The sequence below is a fragment of the Phyllostomus hastatus genome, unplaced genomic scaffold (genome assembly GCF_019186645.2).
Source record: "Phyllostomus hastatus isolate PE091 unplaced genomic scaffold, TTU_PhHast_1.1 phas_contig_283, whole genome shotgun sequence".
NCBI classification, from domain to species: Eukaryota; Metazoa; Chordata; class Mammalia; order Chiroptera; family Phyllostomidae; genus Phyllostomus; species Phyllostomus hastatus.
Genome location: NW_025333833.1, coordinates 6,340,435 through 6,366,982, shown reverse-complemented (window position 1 = coordinate 6,366,982; position 26,548 = coordinate 6,340,435). Strand labels below are relative to the sequence as shown.

Here is a 26,548-nt window from a genome sequence, read left to right as displayed (position 1 = left end):
CACCACGGGGCCCAGACGCGTGCGTCCCAGAGCAGTCTTTGGGAAACCCAGCTGTTCTTCCGCAGGAGCCGTGACTGTGTCAGGGATCCCTCCCTCCAGGGGACAGAGCTCTGGGCTTTGAGGACCTGTCAGCTCCTGTCCCTTCCCAACCTCGCCCTTGAACGTGCTCCGCAGCCCGCTCGGTGGCTTTGCGGGGCGGTACCCGGCGTGGCCCCGGTGATGCACGGGTCCCAGAGGCCATCTCAGCCCTGTCTCTCTTGCAGATCCCGACAGCCCCATGCTGTGTGCCGCGGGCCAGCGCTGACCCCGGGGCTCTGCAGAGAGGATGGGGGCGGACGGGGAGACGGGGGTCCTGAGGAACGTGCTCCTGGGCGTCAACCTGATCCTGCTGGGCTCCATGCTCAAGCCCTCGGAGTGTCAGCTGGAGGTGCCCGTGGAGAGGGGCCAGCGGCCGGCGGCGGAGGAGCGGGGAGGCGTGGCCGGCTACAACGCCTCCGACGCAGAGCCGCCCGTGGCCTTCAACCACGAGTACAACGTCAACGTGCCCCTGGACGGCCTCTGCTCCTCGGGGCTGGAGGCCTCCGCCGAGAGGGAGGTGAGTGCGGACGACGAGGCACCGGCCGAGCGCCCGGACCAGACCTCCGACCAGGGGAGCCAGGTCACCTTCACCCACAAGATCAAACTCCCCAAACAGGCCTGCCCGTGTGCCGGTTCGGCCCAGGTGCTGCAGGAGCTGCTCGGCCGCATCGAGATGCTGGAGAGGGAGGTGTCGGTGCTGCGGGACCAGTGCGGCAGCTGCTGCCAAGACGGCGCCGCCACAGGTAGGGCCGGGGCCTGCAGGGGCCTCAGGTGGGGAAGGGGGGTGGGGGACAGGCACCCCAGTCTGCAGCTGTCTGTTGCACCGCCTCCAAGATCGAAAGGCGGTCCTTCCCCACGGGTTCAGCACCAGCATTCTCATCGCCACTCCCTTGGCCAGTTTGAAATACGTGAGCCTGGTGGTGGGGCTTGAGTCAGGTAACAGTGCCCGGGTCCCACACAGCAGCCTCGGTGGTGAGCGGGGGATTTGGTGTCTGTCTGCCCTCATCCCTGGTTTTCACAGGCTGTTGAGTTGGAGGTATCCGTGGTAACCCGAGGGACTGGTGGCTGCAGGCGCCATGCTCACTCAGTCGCAGCTTTTCTCCCATCTGAGTAAAGGATAGGCACCCAGGTCTCTGCGGACCGGTCCCCATTGTCCCCGGCAAGGTGGAAGTTCTGGCTCCCGCCCCTCCACCAGCACACACGCATACACACACCTGGTCACACACATGCACACACACTTCACAGAACTTATCCCACCGGCCCCTGAATGTTCAGGAAGGTTCCTCTAGCCGCCCCACCCCCCGATGAGTAACTCCTATGAGTACTGTCTGTGTGTCTCTGATAGGGGTCGTTAGGTTTTCAGAGCCAGACTTCCTGAGTTCCAATCCCGACTCTGCTACTTACTGGCTTAGTCCTGAAGCAAGTTCCGTGGCCAGTGCCTTTCCTTCCCCACCGACAAACAGTGAGAGACAGGAACGGCCAGGAGTCACTGAACATAACAGCATCTACTCAGGTGAAAGCCGGGCGTCCAGGGCGCCCTGTACAAGCACTAGCCGTCACTGGAGGGCCCCCACACAGAACACAGGAGCTGTGTCTGCACCCTCGGGTGCACACTGTCCCTCACCCGGAAGGGACTCAGAGTCAGGCCGTGCGCTCCTTAGGAAGAGGAGTTGTACAGTCTCGGGTTCAGCTTTCCCTGCTAATGTCTCCAGGCTCTCGCAGGGTGAGAGCAGGAGGCGGCCCGGACGGCCCCCGTGTCCAGCGGGCTAGCAGACACGTTTATCCCGAGATGCACGCAGACAAGGGGTGGTCTTCGAGTAATGACGTGCATTGTGGGTTTTCTCACCTCCACTCCTCTTCCCAACCAAAACTGTACGTAGTCTGCAGAAGGGAAGAGAGTCCAGTCTCCAGCTGGGGAGGACTGTCAGGTCGGTTCTCCCATGGAGCCAGCCAGGAATGCGGGGAAATCACGTGTGTCCATGAGCATGGGCACTTTGCTGCCCGCGGAGCAGGGCAGCTTCGTAAGTGGCTTTTCCCCAGCCTCCCCCAGGCTCCCTGGCAGACACGGAAAAATCTACGAGCAAGAGCCACATTCAGCCATGTCAGTGTTGCATCCTTCCAGGCCGTGGGGGCTGATTGAAGTGACGGGATTAAACAGGATATAGCTTATGCACTTCATATCCCCAAGGCCAAGGGCAGAGGAGGATGTCGAGCAGGTACTGGGTTTGTGTTTGCTTAATAAGTTTGTTTGATTCATGTTAGCCAGATAAATTAGCGGCTGTAGTTACAGCGTGGCGAGGGCCGGGACAGAGATAAGCACAGACTCCTAAAGGGATCACAGCGAGTAGTGACTAAATGAGACCGAGGCTGTGGGAGCGTCTGAGATGACCCTGGAGCTGAGTCGTGATGAATGAGCAGAGGGAGTCGGATGGCAGGAAGGAGAGGCCCAGGGCGGGGCTACAGCACGTACGACCTTGCCCTACATAGCGTGCTCAGTGCCCAGCCTACACCCCCTCGGGTCCCCTTCTGTCCCCACCGTACCTGGGTGCCTTTGTCAGGAGCCGTCCTCGGGCCGTGGGACCCCTCTCAACCTGCCCAGAGAGACAGTGGAAGAGCCTGAGCATGCACACCCCCCAGGGATGGCCTTTTACTCTCAGTGAGGTGTCACCTGCGCCGTGACCAGGGCACCCTGCCAGACTGAACCCAAGGGACCGCGAGGGGGACTGTGCCTGACAACGCATCTGGCTTGGGCTCCTCCCCTCCCCAAACAACCCCTGTCCCCACCGTTTTTTCCTGGGAGCACTTTCTGATGAGTCACTTTCACGTGAATCCCCAGCTAAGGCCTCCTCCTCGGGAAGCCAGGCTGGGGCGCACCGAAGGTGGGCCCCCGACACGTGAGGGCCCCGAGCTCACGCATCCTTGCCCCTGCACTGTGCTCGGCACAGGCAACCCAGACTCGGGGAGGTAGTCACGAAGCTGATTATACAGGCTGCGATTAACTCTCAGCGGCCTCAGTCTGACCGGGCAGTGAGAGGGGGTCTCTGTCCGCCCCTCCCCATGCACCGTTTTCAGGGGGAGCCTCTGCTGCCCTTTGACCTTCCCCTTGACCGTTGCAGGACAACTGGACTACGTCCCTCAGTGCAGCGGCCACGGCAACTTTAGCCTCGAGTCCTGCGGCTGCGTCTGCCACGAGGGCTGGTTCGGCAAGAACTGCTCGGAGCCCTACTGCCCACTGGGCTGCTCCGGCCGGGGCGCGTGTGTGGACGGCCAGTGCGTCTGCGACGGCGAGTACGGCGGCGAGGACTGCTCCGAGCTCCGGTGCCCCGCGGACTGCAGCTCGCGGGGGCTGTGCGTGGACGGGCAGTGCGTCTGCGAGGAGCCCTACACGGGCGAGGACTGCAGCGCGCTCAGGTGCCCCGGGGACTGTTCGGGGAAGGGCACCTGCGCCAACGGGACCTGCTGGTGCCAGGAGGGCTACGTCGGGGAGGACTGCGGCCAGCGGCGGTGCCCGAACGCCTGCAGCGGGCGAGGGCAGTGCCGGGAGGGCCTCTGCCTCTGCGACGAGGGCTACCAGGGCCCGGACTGCTCGGCAGGTAGGAGGGGCTCCCGGGCGTTGGGCGCGGGTGGCCCAGCACACTAACGGGAGAGGGCAAGAGGCGCGGCAGGGAAGGTGGGGTCGGGGCAAACATGGTTCCCCGCTGGGGCGTGTTCCTTTGCTTTCCGAGTGAGCTGGTTTCTTCAGCCCGTCGCCACTGATGGGGCAGACTTATGGGGGGCGGGGGGAGGGCAGAAAAGGTCAGGCTCTCGCCACAAGTTGGGTCTGACCCCTGAGACTGAAGGCCATGGCCTCGGTGACCCCATTCCTCCATCCCTGAGGCGGAGGAAAGTGGGGAGACAGGCCGTGGGACCACCTTGGGCAGGGCCGCTCCAATGCAGAGGGTGTCCGCAAGCCCCCTCCCCGGCTCCAGAACACCACGTTCTGCCGTGAACCCCGGGCTCGCGGGCTTGTCCCGCACCCACAGTGTCGGCCCGAACTTTCAGGAAAAGAATCTTTTGCTTTCATTGTTTAATTCAATTATTTATATTTAGATACTTGGTTTCTGTATTATAAAGGAATTCTAGCCTTTATTTTTGCACATATTATGGTACAAGAAATCTTACATAACAATTAAGTACAAAACATAAAAAGAGATACAAGGTATTTTCAGGTACTACCCATGTATAACGTGCATCCTTATTTTTCCCCTCAAAGATTTGGGTGAAAAGGTGCACACTGCACGTGGCAAAGTACTGACCCTGCCTTGCCTCTCCCCATGTCCCACAACAAGCCCTTCTGAGCACTGCCGCCTGAGATGGCCGGTGAGTCGGCGACAACCAGACTAGCCAGGCAGGCGCCTACACGTCACCAGGTGTTGCTGGTTGATGAAACAGTCTAGCGCCCTCATGGGAAAAGTGTGTGTGTAGGTGAGGAGTTAGGTGCAGACAGGAGTAAAGTGCTAAGGTCTGCCAGCAGCCCCTGGCATCCTGACAGTCAGGGCAGCGCGTCAGAAGGCTGTGACCTCCTTTGTCCAGATGGCACGCAGCAGGTGGGCCCCGCCCCGGGCACCGATACAAAGGTGGTATCCCAAAACGAAGATCTGATGCAGAAGATCCATGGCAATAACAGCTGTGGGTGGGTGGGGGTGATCACAAGGAAACAACTAATAATGCACTGCTTAGGGAAAACATAGTTCCATGTCCCTTCATTTTTTCCATATTCAGTGATCTTATTGAGCCTCCTAATTTTGCTTTCTGAATGGAAATATCTTTATAAAAGTATGCTTAGATGTCACACCAACTCTTCTTAATGAAGAAGTTCGACCTCCGTGTTTCAGAATCTGAAGTCACCAGGCAGTGGCTGGGGGAGGGGGCCGATTCCCACCCATGGGGCGAGGCACCCGAGGGTGCTGAGGGTCCGCTGGGGCCACTGTGCCCGTGGCCCTTCTGTCGTGCAGGTGCTTCGGAGGGAGTGCTCGTGGCTGGGCTGTCCGTACCTGCCGTGATCTTGACCCTGCTTTTCTACAGGGGCAGGTCCCTTTGCAGACAGAGCCTTAAGCCTGACCCAGGGCCCAGACTGAACTGGAGACAGCCCCTCCCGGCCATCCGGGGAAGACTCAGTGGCTGTCGGCATAGCGGTCGCCGACCCAGGCAGAGGCCAAGCCAGGAGCCCACGCCACTGCCAACAGGTCCCCTCCAGGCTGTGGGAGGCACACTTCTGGAGGCCCGGGTAAATGACAGGTTCCAAAGCATGTGAGGAAGGACAGTTACCTCATCTCCATCTGTTTCTATGGCAACCCTGGAGCCACCAGGCACTGCGGGAGGCACTGTTCTTATGCCTTTTAAACCGAACGCCACGGGTCTCTGCCCACAACCATCTAGGCCGTTATCTAAACTGCTCCTCGGCCTGATCTTTGTGAGGAGGCTGTGGGAGGGGCTATGTGTCCACCGCTGGACATCTCCGGCCAGGTGCACACAGGCCAGTGTCCCTGCTGCCCTCGCCGGTGGGAGGGAGGAAGGTGAAACCATGGGGGTCCACAGTACAGGCTTGCTCTCTGTCGTCCCTTCCTCTTTGCAAGGGCATGGACCATAGCCGCCCATCATGTGGGTGTCATCCTGCAGCCCACGGGCTGCAGGAGGGTGATGCGGTGTAGTGCTCAGGACGCCACTGTGTGGGACTCTTAGCCCTGGCCTCCACTCGTAGCGGGCCATGGGGCGGCATCTCAGTCTTGTTGCCCCTTTTCTCTGGCTGCGTGAAGGTAAAGTCGTGAATAGGAGCGCTTAGAACAGGCCTTAGCGGCGGCTCTGGACTTCTCATTTCACAGATGTAAAAAGCAGCCGTCCGGAGAGACAGAGAGATTTTTCCAGAGCCAGGCAGCTAATTAGTGGTGCAGCGAGAAAGAGGATGCTGGTCGCCCACCACCTTCCAGCATTCTTTGATCCTCTCCGGGATGCTAAGTAGAGCAGAATTGTTTAAAAATGTTTGAAAAGCCACGTACACAAAGAAATTGTCTTTTGATATGAAAGCCAGGCTATGTCAAATGATGGAAAGAGCTAGATGTGGGAGGCAGAAGACAAACCCACTAAACGGATTGTCCACACCTGCCCGCCCGGTGAAGCAGGTTCCCGTGGGAGCTGATCAGTGTGCTGGCCAAGACTCCCCATGAGTCCAGGGGGTACAAGAGCCAGCAGAGCACGGTCCCCTGCCCCCTGGATGCCGTCAGACCTGTGAGGAGCCGTCACCAGCAGCCTCTGCCAGCCAGCACAGCCACCAGACCCAGCCATCAGCACCTGATGGTCGTCACTCACTCCTTAGAGCGAGACACTTCCCGGGACTAATTCTACCGCTCCCCCACCTGGGTGTGAAATCGATGCAAACCCACCAAGCAGCCAGCGTGGCACGTTTGCTCCTCAAGCCACAGGTTATTACTTTCTAACTGCCCGCTCTCCCCCAGATTTCAAAGTGGGAACCTCAGACTGCTTTGCACGTCCCCCTTGCCCCACCCCGAGAATTCAGAGCACAAGGCACACGGCTCCTTCACAGCTTGCTTTCTAGTTCAGTATCCTTGCATTGCACGTGAATTGCTGACACCCCGTGTACACAGCTGCTGCTAAGCCACCGGGCAGGTGGGGGCGGCCCCCCCCACCGAGACACCGCCCTCAGGAGCTCTTCACCGGCGCTGCTTCCCCGGCAGGAGTGAAGGCCATGTATACCCGCAGCCTCAGGTCTCAAGGTTAAAATTTGCCGGGTGAAGTTGTCAAAGACAAAAAATCCATCTGCATCTCTTTTTTACTTTAAAATCCTCCTCTTGGACCATCCTCTATTGGCATTATTAGCTTTGATTTCTGGAAGAAGGAACCGGAAGGGAGTACTGACCTGTCCCAAAGGCCCCAAGAGCTGTTGCGGCCTTGACATTTGCAATGGCCATTTCTGTCACCGTGACGGGAGAAGCCTCGCCGAGGAAGCCTGGGACCCATGTGCTGAGTCACAGGAGACCAGCACTAGGGAAGCTGTTTAAAAAGACGTTTCTCACCCCTGCGATGCACACCGGGCTGGAGCTCGCCTCCTGGGGGACAGTCCGGAACACCCTCTCACCTGGTGTCCTTTGGCGGGCTGCGGAAGGGAAGGACCACACCCACCGCATCCACGGACGGGAGGGCACAGAGCACTGGCTGCAGACGCAATGGACTTGAGAATTGGTTCTCCCAGGACCCAGCTCCCTGACTCTGGGCAGGTCCCTTAACCCGGCTCTCGGTGTCTCAGTCTGTAGAGTTGGGATCCTTATAGCTGCCCCGTCGGCTTCGCAGCGCTGCTATAAAGGATTTTTTTTAAAATTCTGGCTAGAATGTACATCTGAACATGTTTTAGCGACTGGCAAATGCCATGCAAATGTAAGGGGTGTTGTTTGCTGGCTGAGAGGCTCTCCAGGGGCGTCCCACCTTCTGGCGTCTCTGCGCCACACCGGAGGAAGGAGCGTTGTCTCGGGCCACACATTAAACACACTGCGACACATCATCACCAAAAATATATCTCATCATGTTTTAAGTAAATGCACGGTTTTGTGTTGGGCCGCATTCACAGCCACCCTGGGCCGCGTGCCGCCCGCGGGCCGAGGGTTGGACACCCCCGTTGGACCTGTTCTGCCGGCTCAAACGCTCGCTCCTGCGTTTACAGAGAGTTTTGTTTCTCACCCATGAAACCGGGCAGTCGTGGTCCCTACCCCGCAGTGCTGGGGAAGGGTGGGGCGAGATAATCCACGCAGAGTGTTCAGCGTGGTGCCGGGCACCGAGTAAGGGCCTCCTGCGACCGTGCGAACTGCTCTCACGGTTCTGCAGCTCAGCTCAGCTCAGCTCAGCTCCCCTCGGCCCCGGAGTGGCTCTGCAGGAACCACACCGAGTGTCCCCCCGCACCCCAGTGCAGCTCAGACACAGATAACGTCAGAATTAGGAATGACGTGTGCTCCTACATTACCATCGGAGAGTTTAATTATTTAAATTTAATTTACGTTTCCTTAGCCTTATACATGTAAACAGTAAATGTTTAATGTTTTGTTTCGGTCAACATCTGCCATCTCCGGAAGCTCTGCTGTCTAGACTGTTTTCCACAATGAGCACTTTGGGGCAAAGAAATCGAAGCCAGTGCCCAGTGTTGCAAACACGTGGTCTTAATTTCCTCCCTCAGAGTCCGGGCCCCTCCTGGCTGCCGCTGCTGAGGACCTGGGGGTGCATGCGTGAGCCCCACGGAGGGCCAGGCACTCTTGGAGAGTGGGCCTGTGGCCAGCAGCTGGCTCCATCCCACGCGCCTGTAAAAATTAAAAGAGAAAATTCTCAGAGGAGAAATTCAAAACCAGTGGCAACTCTTAAACTAGCTGAAGCCTCCCCCTGCATATAAATTTATAAGTTAATTATGACTATTTAACTATTGGCCCAATCTCTGATTCCATCTGTGGGCAGATCCAATTACAGGCGCCCGGGACTTAGCCTCCTAATTGGTCTTAAAGGTTCAATGATTTGATACCACACTCCTGGCTGGATCTTCCCTTCCCAAGAGGACCATACATGAAAGACCATTTCACTGAGGTCTAATCTTTGGTGATTCTTTAAATAGCAGTTGAACAAGAAAGAAAAGCAATACCATCAAGAATGCTTCTTTATCATCATCCCCAAGATCAAGGCTAATTAAACCAGTTTCGTACAAGTTACACTTCTTTCAAAACTTCAAGCCTCTTTTTAACAGAGAAAAGGATCCAACAAGGCAGTATTGAGTGGCTTTAGCAGTCCGTGATATCCAGGGCTTATTGTTTTGGTGTCTTATATTCTGCCAGATAACCGGAAACAGGCCTTTATTTCCTCCTGCAAAATCAAATATTGTCTTCCAGGGTAATCTGGTGACAGTTTATTAAACTACCAAAAATTCTGGCCACTGGTATGCTACTATCTAATAACTAGCTCGCTGAAGGAAAAAATAAAAAGCCTTGCTTTGCAGCACTCGCCAATTTCCATGGTGTAAACACTCCCCCCGAGGCCAGGTTCAAACTGCCAACGTGACGTCACCACACGCGGGGTGGGCGGGGCCCTGTGCAGACGGACACAGCTAGTCAGCGTTTCTACCAGAGAGAGACAGCAGGTGTGGGTTACTTCAAGGCCACAGAAAATAGTAAAATGTAGTGAAATAATATGAAAGTGATGAGTTTTGAGTATTTATGAGTATGTTTTTAGTGTAATTTACTTAATTCTAAGTTTACCTGTCACCTGTATTTTGCCGTGTATAATACACAGTTTTTGCCTAAATTTCCAAGGCAAAAATAAGGATGGGTAGTACACGGGTAGTACTAATTCCGTGTCTAGATAAATGTTTTTAATTTTCTTATTTTTGCTTATGGATTAAAAGTGTTAACTCTAGAAAGCATAACGATATCCGAATGTTTAAACTAAATTCTAAAACTCCTTTATAATACAAAATACAAGTATCTAAATAACAATAAATGATTGAATTGAAAAATCAAAATGAGAGATTTTTCTCCTGAAAGCTTGGGCCAAATACTCGGGTGCACAATAAACATACTCCACAACATGCAGTAACCTGTCACAACGGCCGTGTTTAACTACCGTCTTGCAAAATTCCCAAGCATTTGACAGTCAGCTTCCGAGAGTCCGTAGGAGCTGGGTCCCCTAGAGACGGGAGAACCGAGCACAGAAGACAGGAAGCCGCCCCCAAGGGCCTTAGGAATCGCCTGAGCCGTGGGGCCGGGCAGAACGTCCAGACAGGCGCGTGGGGCGAGCGGGGAGGCAGCGGGGCGAGCCGCGGGCGGGGAAGGCAGTCCTCTGAGCTCATGCTGTCTGTGTGTTGCCTCCCGGCAGCTGCCCCTCCAGAGGACCTGCGAGTGGCTGGTATCAGCGACAGGTCCATTGCGCTGGCGTGGGACGGGCCGATGGCAGTGACGGAATATGTGATCTCTTACCAGCCGACGGCCCCGGCGGGCCTCCAGCTCCAGCAGCGGGTGCCCGGGGAGTGGCGTGGCGTCACCATCACCGAGCTGGAGCCAGGTCTCACCTACAACATCAGCGTCCACGCTGTCATTAGCAACATCCTCAGCCTCCCCATCACGGCCAAGGTGGCCACCCGTACGTACCATCTCCCCGTCCTGCCTCATTGTTCTGTCCTCCTCCTCCATGAGACCATGAGCATTCGTGAGAGTGTGCAGTGTCTTTTCTTAACTCCTCGGGGACGCCTGCAATCGTCACCGCTCGGGGGGGGGGACAGGCTCCTGATGTGACCCACTTAGGAAAGGGCACGTCGTCAAAAAGGCACTTCCGATGCAGAGTCTCCACACCCAGGCAGCTCTGCCCGTACCAGAGCCAAAGGACTCCAAGTCCTTTACTTGTTCAGTCCTGACCCATTCTAAGGCAGAGTCTGGATGGAAGACGAGGAGAGATGAGGATTATAAAGACTGATTCCTGTTAGAGACCCCAAACCAGGGGACCTGACCATGGGGACACGTGATAAGCACGTTCTGCATGGCGTGTTATAGATGGCCTTGTAAGGGGCAAGAATCTTATTTGAAGCCGTAACTGGCCATACCCACTTCTCTCAGAGAGTTTGCATAATTTGTTCAGCAAAATAGCTCGCCAGCCCATTGTGATGATAAAATTGGGGTTCTAGGACACGGTTTAGAAAAATTCATTGGGGAGAAAACAGAGCAAGACTGGGACAGAGACAGAGAGGAAGCAAGTAAACTGCTCTCCACAAGAAATGGACATTTTTCTTTTTTATTTCTAACAAGAAAAAACTCCTATAGGTGTGTATCTATATTGCATAGGTTTATTTAAGCACAGAAAAATTGTAAATGATTACATACCAGCTATTAACATTGACTGTTTTAGGGAGTAGACTGGGAAGGAGCCAGGAAGCCACTGTTACTGTTTTCTTTATGCGCCTCTGAATTCTTCGATCATTTTTCCCAACACCACGGCTACTCTCAGACGCCCGCTGGGCAACCTGCAGTTCGGTTCAGCTCTGACGTAGCAGCAGGCCCCATGCTTTCAGGCCTCAGTCTCCGAGACCTGCCCCCGCTCCGGGTGCCGGCCCCACGTCCTGGGTTCTCACCGGGTCTCCTGACCCACTGGCTACAAACTCAAGGGGTTCCCACAACCCCTCCTTAGATTGGATGATTCATTAGAACAGTGCATAGAGCTCAGGAAAGCGCTTTACTGACCAGCTTATTATAAAGGATACAACTCAGGGTGAAGCCAGATGAAGAGACGTGTAGGGCAAGGTACGTAGGGGGAGGAGCGTGAAGCTTCCCCGCCCTCTCTGGCCATGCCACCTCCCTGCACCTCCCTGTGTCACCCAGCCTGGAAGCTCTCTGAACCCCGTTGTTCAGGGCTCCTTAGGGGGGGCCGACTGTGGAGGCATGATTGGTTTGGGCATGGAGGTTGGGAGGTGCCAAGCCTCTAACCATGCCTGGATTTTTCTAGAGACCAGCTATCTAGGAGCCCCAGCTACCGGGTATCTTATAATCAATCATACAGAAGATACTCCTACCAGTCCAGAGGTTCTGAGGGTTCTAGGAGCAGTGTGCCAGGAACCTGCAGCCAAGGCCAAATGTGTACTTTATGATGCCACAGAGGTGGTAGCAGTAGCAGAGAACCAGGACAAGGAGTGACCGTGACCCAGAGGCCCCTGGGTCGGAAAATCTTATCATTAAATATGAGATAAGAAGCTGGAGCCCGATTTGTGTCATTCTCAAACGACAAGATGGTATTTGGGTGACAAATACCGAGAGAATTCAGGAAAAGGGGAGGTCACTGCAGAAAGAATTGACCGGAAGCTCTCCCGGAGTTGGCAAGGACTCGAACTGAGCTTTGAAGGGTGCCAGGATAGAGACAGGCAGCGGGGACAGGACTTAAGAAGTCACCCTGTCCCTCGCTTTTCCGGTGATAATGTATCCTGGGGTCGTACCGGACTCTTCCTCTGAATGCCGACTTTGTTGGTATGTCTGTGATTAGCTCTGTTTATATGTGACCTTTTTTTTTCTTTAACTCCTCTGGTGCCTGAGAACTGGTTTTAAATACCTGCTCTGGTTATGGAGAGGCAGGTCACCATCTGCCACTGTCCCCCTGCCCTTGCCCCGGGATGAGTCACCGCAGCAAGGGCCTGGCCCAACTCCCAAGTGTCTCGTCCCTGACCCTCCTGCCCCGCGGTGACGAGGTTTTCCGTCTCCTGTGGCGTTTCTTATGCCAAGTCCGGGCATCCCCTCAGGCACACTCCCAGGTGACAAGGACAAAATCATGTCAACTCACCTGGCACGCCTTCAGGTGGGCTCAGAACCAGCCCTGCCTTTCCACCCAGAAGCAGGAGAGGGCTTCCACCCAGGAAGGACGCGAGTCTGTTCGCTCCCCGGCGGGAACATCCCGACGGAGGCGAAGCCGCGGTGGGAAGCAGGCGCCTCGCAGGTCTGGGAAAAGCCACGCCGGCGGACGTCAGGGCGACCGAGCGTCCACCTCACTGACCCTGCCCGTGCCTGTGCGAGCGTGTGCGCATGCACGGAGGGGGAGGAGGAGGGGGAGGAGGCGAGGAAGGAAACGAGAGCAGGGAGGCAAAGGCGAGAGAGGGAGGGAAGGGAGAAATCATGGAGGAACCGCTGGAGAGAAGGAGATGGTCAAATAAGAGCCCAAACCCCAGGATCTGCCCTGGCCTTGGTGTGTGGCTGTGCTTTGCTTGTGGACGTGACGTGGCAATTTCAGGCCGTCCTACACGTGGTGGTTTGGGCGAACGAAACACTCTCGCCGTCCATCAGAGGGCTAAGGCAGGCATCCCCACCTTTGTTTTGAAGTGGGCGGGTTCTACTCCTCCAGCCAACTCGGTGCCTCCCTCTTCCTGGGCGTGGAAAGGGAACGCCGACCTTGGCCATCCTGTCACCTCTCAGGAATCCGTGCGGCCTCCGAAGATAGCGTTCAGGTTCCCAGAAGAAGGTACTATGTTCGATGCCGAGATCTACCACCTTAGGAAGGAGAGGAAGGCTCGACTTTCCTACTTTCATGATAAGGTGTTGTGGAATAGAAAACATAAGTATTGATTAGATTGGGCTGCCTTGGCTCATGGATTCCTCCAAGACTTGGCACCAGGCCACAAGGGAGCAGGCCGCCCCTGCCCCTGGGAACCACCATGTGGAGCAGATGCATCGCCCACCACACTCACGGCATGGGGAGCACACCCGGTCGGAGCCCCGGTGACACTTCCGTACAACCGCCATGACGTGGTCGCCCCCACTGCTGTGTTCCAGATCTCTCCACTCCGAGAGGGCTGCAGTTCAAGACCATCACGGAGACCACCGTGGAGGTGCAGTGGGAGCCCTTCTCCTTCTCCTTCGATGGCTGGGAGATCAGCTTCATTCCAAAGGTAGCCCCGCCTGTCAGACCACTAAACCAGCGGCCTTCTGGGGCACGTTCACCCCCTCCGTGGGGCCAGGAGCGGGGAGGAGGGCACTACCCAGTGCCTCCCTCCACCCCTGAGGACACAGCGGGGCATTCTGTGGCTGGCTGGGCTGGAAGGCATGGCGGGGGACAATCAGCAGGAATGACCCTGAGCCTGGGAAGCAGACACCAGCCCAGCCCTGTGCTCAGAAGGCTCTGAGGTTTCCCGGACTGTGGTCATTAGTGAGTCTGAATACCAGACCTTCCAACAGCTCGGGGTTGTCTTGGGACCACAGGGAAAGCCCACCTGAACCAGCCATGTGGTCGGCCCACAGCCTCAGTCTGGGCCCGCGGAGGCACCGGAGGTCGGCTTGCGGGGTCTCGGCCTCTACAGGCGCACGACCCACCACAGAAGCACCTTTTGTAACCCATTCATTGAGAACGATTTTTCTTAAACAGATTCCATGATTAGTCTCTATGAGTTAAAGTATCCCAAGATTCCTTTCCATTCTCTAAAGCAGTGTTTTATTTTCTTAACCCTAAAACGAACGCTCCCAAACTGCCAGAGGCCCCCCGACTCGTGCAGGTTTTCTGGGACTGGCCAAGCCCGCTGACATTCTTCCGAACCCCAGGACTCATGGGCCATGATGCCCAATCACACTCCCCGCTCCGGCTTCATCTTTCAACATCAAGGAGCGTTTGTCCGGTCATTCATCAGACTTAATGGTACACGACACATTCCTGGCTAACAAGACTGTGATTCCGCCATTCTCACAGGCACGGGCCGTTGGAGCTACAGAAGACCTTCAAGTTCACAGAGTAGACCCTCCATTTTACATCCAATCTGTATTGTTTATAGAGACAAGGCTCTGTGAACTTGAACTGAGACAGCTAGTTGGTGGCAGGCTTGATCCAGGAACCTGGTGTCCACTTCCTATTCCAAGGCTGTGTCCCCTGTACCAGGGTGCACCTCCCTCTCGTGTGCAATCACACCATCGCAAGTTCAATACATCTATGTGACATTCTATGCCATACTTAACCCACTGTCTTATTTGTGTTAAAACAGCCGGTGAAGTGTAGCGGGCAGGTGGGTTTATAACAACACAGAAAAAATCGTGGCACCCCACTGCCCAGGCAGAAAACACAATGCCAGCTTTGCCTGGTTTACATTCAACCTGTGAAAAATAAGGGCTGGCTAGGGCATGCCAAGGTCAAACACACGGCCGCATAAAATGAATGTGATCTGTAGGTCGAGGTCACTGGGCCGCACTTTCCATACCGATTTCTGGGAGGGTGGCTGTGAAGTTCGTACATGGCACTCCAGGCAGCCTGAAGAGAGCCCAGAGAATAGGGGAGAAGGACGGTGTCACAGAACAGTCCTCCCTGCTCTGCCACTTTCAGGGGCACACACGGAAAGTGTGTGCTGACAGACAGGCGGGGAGGCAGGCAGGTAATGAACCTGGGGCCCAACATCATCGCACTGACCTTTCTTACTTTCCCTCCCACCAGTTTGTCTCCTTCCTCTCTCCTCCATATTATTTTCTGTTCCATGCTGCCTTTTTCCTTTCCCTGCACCTACAGTTGGTTGTGGCACAGACTCTTAGCTCCTTAGGATGAAGAGGAAACCACACATTGACGAATTCACACCCAGAGTCACACCATGAGAAACTCCAGACATAAGATAATATCTCTGGCTCATTTAAAAAAAAAATCCTGGAAATGCCTTAGTCTGGCGAGTGTCGTGGGTGTGCACAGAGCTGTTTACGCACATCCAGGGCTCTTCCAACCTCATGACGAATGCCCCCAAGTCTGACAGATGCCAACCCTAACCATCAAACGTTCCATCTTTGGCAAGAGCCAGCCTGCTGACCTGCAAACTCAGCAGACTTGGGAAAGGCCAAAGAAATGTCCTTGAAAATTGATTTTCTCCACCTGCCAAATCCCCTGAGAGAGGTGGCCCCTCGCCGAGCCCGCTGGGGGTCGTCCCTGCCCCCAGGCGCTCGCTGTCCTCACGGAGGGAAGAGGAGCGGCCCGACTGTTTAAAGCACGATGCACACGCAGTGCGTGCGACACCTTTCTCTCCCAGTGACTTCCTTTTGCTTTCTCTTCTCCCCCCTCCCCCCCACCCCCCAGAACAACGAAGGAGGGGTGATCGCCCAGCTCCCCAGCGACGTCACCTCCTTCAACCAGACGGGCCTGAAGCCCGGGGAGGAGTACATCGTCAACGTGGTGGCTCTGAAGGAGCAGGCCCGGAGCCCCCCCACCTCGGCCAGCGTCTCCACCGGTGAGTGCCTCCCATCCTCCTTCCTCCGCAGGTGGAGGTGCCCCTGGGCCCCTCGGGAGGAGGGGCTGCAGGCCTGCCCGGAGCTGGAGAGACGTGGGGGTGCCAGGATGTCTCCCAGAGCTGAGAACGACCTCGGTGCCTGCAGATGGAGATGCTCCTGACCCAGGTGCTGGGCGGGACGTCCTCCGCTGGCTTCTCCTCGCAAGCACAGCAACCCGGGAGAGTGTTCCACGGGGAAAATCCTGTTACGATTTCCAGCGTGTTGCTGCCAAACTCACTCGTCGGGAGGTCTCATTCGTCAGCCCCAAGTACTGTGAGCTTTGGGACCCACTGCGAGATTTGGAGAAAGGCATCCAACCCTTCCCAAACCTTCATCCACTTCACAGGGGTGCGCAGTAATGCCTCCTTCCCTGAGCCGGCAGGAGGACTAGGTCAGATGAAGCGCAGAAAGGCATCGCACTGTGTTGATGAGAGTGAGTGTGTGCCTGGCACGGCCACTGTGCTCCGAGAACACACTCGGAAGGGCGAGCGCAGGAAACTCGTCATTAAAAACCAGCCAGGAGGCCTCGGGCCACTGTTCCAGGGGACCGCCGAAGTCTGTCTTGCCCTCCCCACAGCTGATCTCATGCAAGACCATCCCATTTGATTGGTTAACTGTGCCGAGTGTTGCCGTAGCATTTCCTCGGCTAGCAAAGGCTGCTCGGCTTGAAAGCGGTGAATTAGTAAACATGATACGTACCTGTGTGCCCTCACCAGGCCGTTTTCAAAAGCTATACATAGCATCTGGTATCCTCTGGGGCCCCCGTATTACGGATGGGGGAACGGAGATGCGGAGGTTAAGCAGCATTTCCCTGTCCGTGAACAAGACAGGTGCGCCCTGGCATAGCTTCGGTTTTTATAAACAGAATCGACATGGAAGAAAGCCGGTCACGGGCCCCGGACGAAGGGCGAGTTGGCCCCGAAAGGGAGCCCTGATGCCGCGAAACGAGACAGGATGTGTTAGTGACTCATGCTGTGCTCCCTGGATCCAAACTAAACAGCCTCAGGCGCTGGGGCTGATGCTCTGTCTAGAAAACACTGGTTTGAAACGACTCTGGAATTTGATTAGGCTCCATTAGAGCCCTTGGGCCCCCTCCGCATGGCACCCTGAGGCCAGGGTGACGCGGCTGCCCGGCCACCAGGAACTGCTCGCACCGCCCCCGCCCCGCACCCATCACCCCTGTGACCCAGGCGGCCTCATCCTCATCTGCTCTACATTTTCTACAGCCGGTCGGTCTGTCGAGAGCTTGTGCTTTGAGAAGGGGACTCTCCTTCCCCCCAAAAGAGGCTTTTCAACCAGTGTTCTAATCCAGATATGTTCGAGAAGAGAGTCCACAGCCACGAAACCTGGAAGGGCTCTGTGGGGGTCGCCCAGGTGCTGCGGGCCAGAGTTCCCCAAGGTCACCTGCAGCCCGAAGAGCTGGTCTTTCCTGAGGAGCGTGGATTCTCCTCTCTGGCGTGGAGCGTGTCAGGGCCCCCGGCCGTCCCCGAGACTGGACAGCGGAGGAGGACCGGCAGCAGACCACAGACTGCAGGGAGGAGGTGGCCCAAGGCGGGGCCGTGGGGGGCGCAGGAGAGCATCGCGGTTGCAGAGCGCTTTCCGTCCAGACGGCTGGCCGCACGCACGGAAGACGGTCCAACCCTCGGTCTTCCTCTAAGACCACATTTTTACAAAGTCTGCAGGATTTGGGAGGTTTGGAAATTTCTTGAGGTGAACAATTCCAAGTTCCAGATCTAGAAATGTGTGGTAAAGCAAGGGAGAGTGTTTTTCCAGTTCAGAAAAAAATGTCCTAGTTGATATTTTGGCTTTGTGTACAGAGCCATGAAAAGAAACGCTAGGAAGACTGTTCATTCCAGCTCACTTTGCGGGCGGGACTTGTGTTTGTTTAGACGTCGGGGCCAAGGGGAGGCGAGCTGACACCTCCCGGCTGGAATGAGATAGCTCAACCAAGCGGCCAAGGAAAGACCGAATCCCAGCGCGGCCACAGAAAATACCGTTGGCTCCCCAACGCTGCCTGCTATTTTTAGACAATGATTGTTTAATTATTTCCTCCTGCGAAGGTCTGACCTACACTAGCCCCCTCCTGCGAAGTCCTGCCTCCTCATTGGCCCTCCAACTGGCTTCTTCCCCGCAGGTCATTTGGGGAATGCAAATTACAAGACCTCCTGCAGTGACAGCACTCTGGCGCCCCATCACCTTCTAACAGGGGCAATGCATTAAGACTGGGGTTTGGGGGATGAGAAGGGTTGCAGGATAAAAGCCTCACAAGGTCACCTGAGTTTCTGTGACATCTCCCCCCCACCACCCCCGCAAGGAGAACTTCAGTTCCTTCTCCTGGAGAGAGAGGATCATCCACTCCTCCCACTTATCAAACACCCATTTATTGAGTGTCTACCTGTTCCAGGCATTATGCTTACACAGCAGCTAGGAGACCATTTCCCTAGCTCATGATCAAATTCAACAAAATTTAAAAAGGCCCGAGTTATCGAAAACCACTAAATACAGCACGCTGGAAACATCTGGATGTGTTCTGTTCAATCACATGATTGACCCAAATAGGAAAAACAAACTTCGATTCCAACTTCAAACCAGGTGGCACCAAAATGGTCCGGTGATTTTCATTCTGGCTGGCACTAGACCCCAAATCCTAAGCTGCTTAATAGAGAACAGGCCTGGGCTAGACCCAGAAAAAAGGTGGGGTGACCTGGGAAAGGCCCAACTGGGCAACATTGAGAAGTTCAAGGTCAGGCTGAGACCGCTCTGGAAGGCACTCCACTCTGGAGACAGCAGGAGGCGGTCCAGGGCGGACTGACTCCAAAGTCGGTCTTAGTCAAGACTCTGGTAACAGGGAAGAAATCTTTCTTTACCAGCTGAAGCAGAAGAGAAAATTTACTGGAAGGGCAGCCTCTCAGGGAACCCCCGGGGCCAGAAATGCATCTGAGCTCCCTAAAGACTTGAACCAGAAAAACGGAAAGTCAGGAATCGCATTACTCTCTCTGTCTAAAAGCTCCACAAAGTCACCCATTTCTGCTTCTCTCTGTATATTTGCTCCTAAAAGTCTGTCCCCAGCTCCAGTCGGGGAGAGAGGGGACTCCCCACCCCAAGCAGTTCTCTGCGACATTAGCCGGGTGTCCCACAATCCACCTGGGTTCTGACACCCTCCCCAGAGAGAGCGGCAGACCCAGCGGGCTGGGGGCTCGGTCCCGCGAGACTGTCCTCCACGTCAGACGGCCGTCGGAAGTCACCTGTGCTTCTGAGTGACCGGCTACAGGTTGGAGGGCCCCACGGCCCCCCCTCTCTGGGTTCAGTTAATGTGCCAGAGCAGCTCACAGAGCTTGGGAAACCCATGTGCTCACTAGATCACCGGTTCGTTACAAAGGACATTATTAAAGGACACAAATCGACAGCCAGATGAAGAGACACGGAGGCAGAGGTCCCGGTCCAAGGAGCCTCTGTCCTGGTGGAGTTCGGACGTGGCTGACACAGGGGCATGCGGAAGCTCCCCGAACCCAGTCCTTCGGGGTTTGTCTGAAGGCTTCGGTACACAGGCCCCACTGATCGACTGACCGTCGGTCAAGGCTGGGGCTGAAGGTGCAACCCCCTGATCACATGGCCGGGACCCCTTGCCATCACCTCCCAACCCCCTTCCCTCTCTCCTCTTCCCGACTCCCTCTCTCTCTCATTTGCCATTGATGTGTGAACACTGTGGAGAATGGCCACAGCCACTCTCATGGCCCAAGTTCAGCTCACCAGGGAGCCGGAGTCCCTGGTTCTCATTCCACATCCTTGAAGAAGATTCATATGAATCCGCTCCAGCCAGAAAGCTGCAGTCACGGAATAAACGTAAACATGCAGACCGGGCCCACCTTTGTAGGAGGATGAGTGGTCGTTCGAGAAGGGTGCGCGGGCCAGGCAGCATACCACGGGTGGAGAAGACCAGTGCCCGTCCTCCTCACCGAGTCCCTTCTCCTCCTGGTTTCCGTCTACACTCTCTCGCCTCGCCCCACCCGCACCCTCTAATTCCACGGGAACAGGGTCCCAAGGGGGTGCAGGACCCACGAATGGGGGCCCCCCATGAAACCAGCCAGGTTTCCTAGCGTCACACCATTCCACAACGATGTCCCCTCCGCTGCTTCGTGCCAGAGGCCAGGGCTCAGGAGGGCCACGTGCTGAGTGGCTCAGAGGGACCGGGTGTGACCGCAGGGTCCTTCTGGCTCGGGAATCTCCAAGAACAGGTGGGGAAACAGAGACTGCTCCAAAACTGAGGTCTTTCTTTTTGTTTTAGAAGAGCGAGTTTCCCCAGAAGGCACATTGCATGCCGTAAATGCAAATGCCTGTCAGGTGTTGGGAGTGTCCCGGCAGCTGGGATGACTGAGCTGTTCGTACCGCCAAGCAGGGACCCCTTTGGGATTCTCACAATGTCCTGTGGGGCAGCCAAGCTGGCCGTCCCCGGTGTTCAGATAGGCTGATGACTCGTAGGTCTTTCCTCAGAGCTGGGCACTGGGGCTCAGGCCAGAAGCTCGGGTCTCAGTGCTCTGTCCCTTGATCTGCAGACAGAAGCAGCGCCGGCCCCCTCAAGCCAGGAAGTGCCCCCCAGCCCCCGCCACCCAAATTGGGAGGGCCAGGACTGGAAAACCACAGCCCGGTCACAGCGAAGCTCAGGAGCCCTGGGTTCCAGGGCCAGTCACCCCTTGGCCAAACCGTGTCTTTGGGAAAGAGCTTTCTTCTTCCTCTGCCTCCGTTTCCCCATCTGTGAAATGGGGCAATAACGTGCATCCGCTCCCAGACCGGCCAGGCCAGTGGAAGCAGGAGGGAGAGCACGGATGTCAGAGGCTCATCACTCCAACGCCCGTTTCTGTCTGACCCTCCCTTTCAGTCATCGATGGGCCCACGCAGATCCTGGTGCGAGATGTCTCTGACACCGTGGCCTTCGTGGAGTGGACTCCCCCTCGGGCCAAAGTCGACTTCATCCTCCTGAAGTACGGCTTGGAGGGCGGGGAAGGCGGGAAGACCACCTTCCGGCTGCAGCCCCCGCTGAGCCAGTACTCAGTGCAGGCCCTGCGGCCCGGCTCCCGCTACCAGGTGTGGGCCAGCGCCATCCGTGGGGCCAACGAGAGCAAGGCCACGACCACCCAGTTCACGACAGGTGAGGCTGCCATGCGCAGAGGGGCGGGGGAGGAGCCAGCTGGCGGTGGTGCGGCTGGGGCCAGAGGGGTGTCCGGGAGCGAGGTGACACGCGCTGGGGCAGCCACGTCAGCCCAGGTGCTGCAAGGAGCGAGAGGCCCCAGGGCCCCCGCGGACGCTGCAGCCCAGTAGAGGGACGCGCCTGGCCTCGGAGCACACGTTCCTGTGCACTCCCGTCACCGGCCAGGCTGGTGGCCCGGCCCGAGCCTCGCCCCACGCTCCCAGTGTTCCCGTTTGTAAAATGAAAGCTTTGTCTCGAAGACGTTTACTCATCCATATTACGAGCCCAAATGGCAACTTGGGGAGAGTTCTGGGGAGAGGAGTGTCTATTGCTGTTTGCAGAAATGGCTGCAATAACTCTGCAAATCCATCGTGGTGGCTGTACCGCGATGGCACCCCTTGGATTTGCACGGAGCCCTGCCTGGACCCTGGCAGCCGGCTCCGCCTGAGCTTCTGGGACTCTTGTGGCCCTTTGTAAGCACAGTCTCAAAGGCTAATGGGACGCCTGGCTCCCGCAGCCAGCAGGCTGGATGGAGCCCACGCCGGTGTCGCCTGTCTGGTCATAACGACCGCCCCCAACCCCCACGGCTGTCGGGACTCCTCAGGAGCTTCACCGACAGTCGGGAACAGCCAGGCCGCACGGGCACCTGCTCCCCGACCCTCGGAGCCCACGGCCAGCCAGCTGGTGGGCAAACGGGACGGGCACCGCCCGAAGGCAGACTTCCCAGCACTCGGGCTGGGTCCGCAGGGGCCTGTGTTCAGACTGTGAGTCTCCATCGAACCCAGATTCTCAGTCTCAGCCCCGCTGCCCTGGCGAGGTCCCATACTGGGTACTGTCTCTGCCTGCTCCCCGCTGTCCCGGGGATGCAGGGAAGCCGCTGGCGTCTGCTAGAGCTAAGGACCAGCGTCTCCCGATGGGGACTGTTCCAGGGGAATCTCTCATCCAAGCGTCCTGCCTGGGCTTGGAGCTAAGAGCCCGCTGCAGAGTGGCGGGAGGTATGGTACGCAGCACCCCACCCTCTGCCTGCGTTTACTAAGGCAAAGAGTAGGGCAGATGGAGGCCAAAATGTCGCCCCCTGGGCTGCAGCATGGGGCTGAGCGTTAGAGCCAGGCAGGCTTGCAGACCGACGCCCTGTGGGCCTGGGCAAGCCCCCCTGCGGCGGAAGTGAGAGGGCTGCTCAGGTTTGGACGTGCAGCACAGAGGAGGAAGCAGAGGCCCGGCTCCTGGGGGCAGCGCCCCACCCCAAGAGAGGGGACCAGGAGGGCCACGCCCAGGTCCCGCTGAAAAACTCACCACCAAGCTACATCCTCTTGGGTGTAAGACAGACCAAGGCCCGGAGTCTTATCATGGGGCTTCCCCCCCAACACACACACACACACACACACACACACATACACACACACAGAAGGAACACCGGGAATGGGAACGGGCTTCCCCCTTAAAAGGAGTGAGTGTGGACGTGGACAAAGGGTGAGGCAGGGCCTGGTTCCGACAGACACCCCCTCGGGGCTCCTCTCCAGCCCCGGGCCCGGACTCCACCCCCCACCCAGGGCGCGGGGCAGACTGGGCACTGAACATGCATGCCCTGGCAGCCCGGTGGCTGAGCACACACCCTTCAGACAAGGGGACTGAACTCTGCCCACTGCCTTCCCTTCTCCTCTCCCGCCTGGCCCGGCCCGTTCAGGGCCCGGCGTGGGGCACAACCTCTCACAGTGTCCGCCCGTGGTGATTTCAAGGCCCAGCCCTGCAACTCCGCCCACTCAGGGTGTGGGGTCCCCTGTGGGCCGCAGGTGCCGCCTTCTGTTTAAACGTTAAAGTAGTTTTTGTTTGAAAAGTGGTTGCTTTGTGCTTTGCCCGGATGAGGAGTTCGACCAGGCGCGGAGCGGATGAAGAGCAAATGTGCGATGTCCAGGTTGACACGATGGAGGCAGGACTGGCTGGAGGCCCAGAAAAACCCCAATCAAGACGATCACGTTCCGTGCCCCCCCGGAAGCTCCCCCTGGGGCTCGGTTCACTGCCTCCTGATGCCCTGGTTCGAGCTGCCTGGGGGGTGGGCAGCTGCGCCTCCCACCTGCCCCACTCTGCTCCAGGCGCAGGGGGCTGCGTTGGGGGTGGGGACCTGCCAGCAGCTTTGCCCACCAGCCTTCCAGGCCAGGGGTGGGGCCGGGTAGCAGGTGCCGGCTGCAACAGAGCAGTGCCCGGTCCCGCAAGGTGGGGCCTCCGTCCTTTCAGAACTCCGCTCAAATTCAAATTAGCTGAAGTGCTTTCCTAGGCGAGGGCCTCAGCACCAGGCGTGCCCTGATTGCACAGGCAATTAAAACGGAGATGGGCTTCCCGCCTGGTGAGCGGGACGGGACGTTTGCCGGGGTCTTAGAGCTGCTCTGGGGAGGCGGAGCCCCGACGGGAGCTCCCCAAGGCCGACAGGAGAGGGAGAGCCGCCCGAGGAAACCCAGCGGCCCCTGCGGGACCGCCCCACCCTGTCCCACGGCAGCCCTGGCTTTCGTTTCAAGGAATTCCTGGGACCCTCTGCGCCCGCGGGAGGCCTGCTGTCCGAGCATCCGTCCCTCGAGGGGCTGATGCAGCCACGGGGGCGTCTGGCCAGCCAGAGGCTGCTGCTTCAACCCCAGTGTCCCAGGCCTGTCCAGAGTTGAATCGTGTTCCCCACAGAGATGTCAGAGTCCTAGCCCTCAGGACCTTCACGGGGGGCCTCAGATGATCAGATGAAGTCATTAGGATGAGCCTCATTCCAGGACGACTGTGTACCTGTAGAAAGGGGGGATCTGGGCCCAGAGATGGACGGCATCCAGGGAGAGCGCCCTGTGAAGGTGAGGCAGGGACTGGGGTGACTCTCGACGAGCCAGCCAGTGCCCGAGGGGCCAGCAAGCCACCAGTGAGAGGCTCCGCGCAGATTCCCCCACACGGGCCCCATGAGGACACGGCCCCGCCGGCTCCCGATCTGACCTCTAGTCCCCGGGACAGCCCATTCCCACTGTCTCAGCCGCCGGGTCTGCGGTAGGTTGTCATGGCAGCCCTAGGAGACTAACACGGAGGCCCAAGTCGCCACGTTGGGGCCACGCCCCTTGTCCGCAGTGACTGCTCGCTGGGACTCCCTTCCACGTTCAGACTCGATGGCACCTGCCTCCCAGCCAGGACCGGCTGCGTTTCAGCGACGCCGTTCGTGTCCCTGCAGCGCCGCATCCCGAGCACCCCTGGGAGCCCCGCGCTGAGACCTTTAGCCAGACGTCTCCGGGGGCTCTCGGGGCACAGACTTGACAGAGACCCGACCGCGCCCTTTCAGTCACTGCGCATGCAGGCACTCACCGAACACCGGCCAGACGCCACTCACTGCCCGGCGTACGCGCTGAGGCTCCGGAATAAACACGATAGATAGACGAGACCCCAGTTCTTACGAGTGACCTTCCTGTGGGGGAACGGGACGAGGAGGAAGAAAAGAAACACGCAGGGCCACGTCGCGCGTGAACACTATGCGGGGAAGTGGAACGGAGGACGTGGAGGGAGCAGCTCAGAAGCACCCCTCCCAGGAGGTGAAGGAGGGAATCGGCTTGATGTGCTTCAGGGACGGGGACAAGGGCGGCGCAGCTGGGCCCAGCTAGTGCAGCGCCAGCGCTGCCGGTGGCCTCTGAGAGGCAGGCAGGGCCTGGCCACGCACAGCCAGCAGGCCCACGCCCGGGAGTCGGTCACAGGGAGCAAGAGGCAAGTGTCCAGCAGGAAAACGGCTGAACCTGCTTCGTCGTTTAGAGACTAGACATGGCTGTTCCCAGAGTCCAGAGCCCCAAGCTCCTCCACGGGGCCCCCCCTGGACATCGGTCCTTGCATCGCCGACAGGTTGCCGGGACCAGCCCAGCTCGCCCCCAGAGGGGTGCCTTCCCGCTGCCCCTCCCAGAGGTCAGGCTTCAGACCGTTTCACCCCACCCAGCCACAGGCCCCCACCCCGGCCCCCCCAACAAGCCCTCATCCCCGGGCGTGACCTCTTCTGGCATCAGGAACACTGGGAATGTCGGGTCCCTTCAAAGAAAACACTGCCCCCTGTTCATATGTAGGGCATGGGCCTTCGGGCAAAACAAAACAAAAACAAGCGAACAAAACAACTGGAAAATGAAAACCGTTATTTCCAAGGTCTGGGGTTTTTGAAGAGCCGGTGCCGGACCCCGCCGTAGCCACAGCCCTAACTCGCTCTGCCTCCGGTCCCGGGCAGGCCACAGAGCCCCGAGCCCAGGGCAGAGCCTCACCCCAGCCCATCCTCTGGCGGGAGACCCAGTAGCACCCGCTGTGCGGAGTGGCCCTCCCACGCGCCTCCCGGTCCCAGCCCCTCTCTCCACCCGCGTGCCGGAAGAGCAACACCCACGCACGTCCCCGAGGCTGAAGCCACACTGAGGGAGGCGCCGTCCTCGGGGAAAGAGGCTGCAGACACACACGTCTGCCTGAAGGTTCGCCCAGTTCACATCACTGAAGGGAGCCCTCGTCGCCCCCAGCAGCTGCTCGCAGAGGGAGGCACGCGCCCACGTCCTCCCCGGGAGCAGCTGGGGGACACTGGCCCGGCGCCCGCACGTCAAAGCAGCGCATGCCCGGTCCCCTCAGCACAGACAACGGGCCCCTCCCAGGTTAAATGCCAGTCTCAAAGACAAGACCTGTTTAGAACTTTGTAGGTGGCAGGGATTTTTGGTTTCCGGGTCATTGTTGTTGCTGCTGCTGCTGTTGTTGTTGTTGTTGTTGTTGTTTGACAGTGCCTATTACCTGGTAACCCTGTAAGTTGTCTGTGCTCTTTCTGCCAAAGTGAGCCTCAGATGACCGGTCCTGGGAGGGAGACGCAGCCCCCGGGGTTGTGAGAGGCCGCAGTGGTGCCCGTCTCCTCGCGGCGCAGGACACGCCGGGCCCCAGAGAGCAAGCGTGTTGTCGGGACCGGAAAGAGCTCTGGCGGCAACAGAGAGTCCGCCCGGGGCTCGGGCACCTATTTTCCCACCAGGCACCACGCCGTGCACTGCACTTGCATTGTCTGATCTGTGCGACAACCCCCTACCATGTCAGGTTTATTAGCCCATTTCACAGACGTGGCCGTCCAGGCCCAGGGAGGGGACAAGACTCGCCCTCGGTCCCCCTACAGCGAGTGGCAGAGCCGGGGCTCAAGCTGGGGCCTGGCTCCAAAGCCCACAGGCTTTCTACCACGTCCCATGAAACCGTTTACACTTATGTTGTTATTTATTCTTGCATGATATATTTTTCCATACAAAAAGGTATAAACCTGCTTTTGCCAGCACCAGTCTAGAGCGTTTTCCAACCTGCAGACCTCCCAGCAGCGTCTGTGCGGGTGAGCCCGGGGAAGGCCGCCTCTCACCCTCGCCCTCGGCCGTCTTCCTCGGGCCCGAGGTCAGGTTCGACGTCACGCTAGCCCGACTCAGTCCTGGGCACACGGTCTCTGATTTTCTCCTACTGGGGTTCTCCCTGCTTAGCTGCAAGCTTATGAGACAAAGGGTTCCGTTTACATTTCTAG

General features: G+C 57.8%; 1 protein-coding gene across 1 annotated transcript in view; it reads left to right on the top strand.

Moving 5' to 3' along the window:
- Nucleotides 1-278: 278 nt before the first annotated feature.
- The window catches only part of TNR (tenascin R), a 63,496-nt gene continuing 37,226 nt past the window's right edge, over nucleotides 279-26,548 (top strand). Inside the window, exons 1-6 of the mRNA XM_045838607.1 lie at nucleotides 279-821; nucleotides 3,195-3,671; nucleotides 9,976-10,239; nucleotides 13,401-13,516; nucleotides 15,664-15,814; nucleotides 20,731-21,000. Of these exons, the coding sequence (XP_045694563.1) occupies nucleotides 326-821; nucleotides 3,195-3,671; nucleotides 9,976-10,239; nucleotides 13,401-13,516; nucleotides 15,664-15,814; nucleotides 20,731-21,000 (1,774 nt within the window). The 5' untranslated portion in view covers nucleotides 279-325. The remainder of the gene's footprint in view (nucleotides 822-3,194; nucleotides 3,672-9,975; nucleotides 10,240-13,400; nucleotides 13,517-15,663; nucleotides 15,815-20,730; nucleotides 21,001-26,548) is intronic.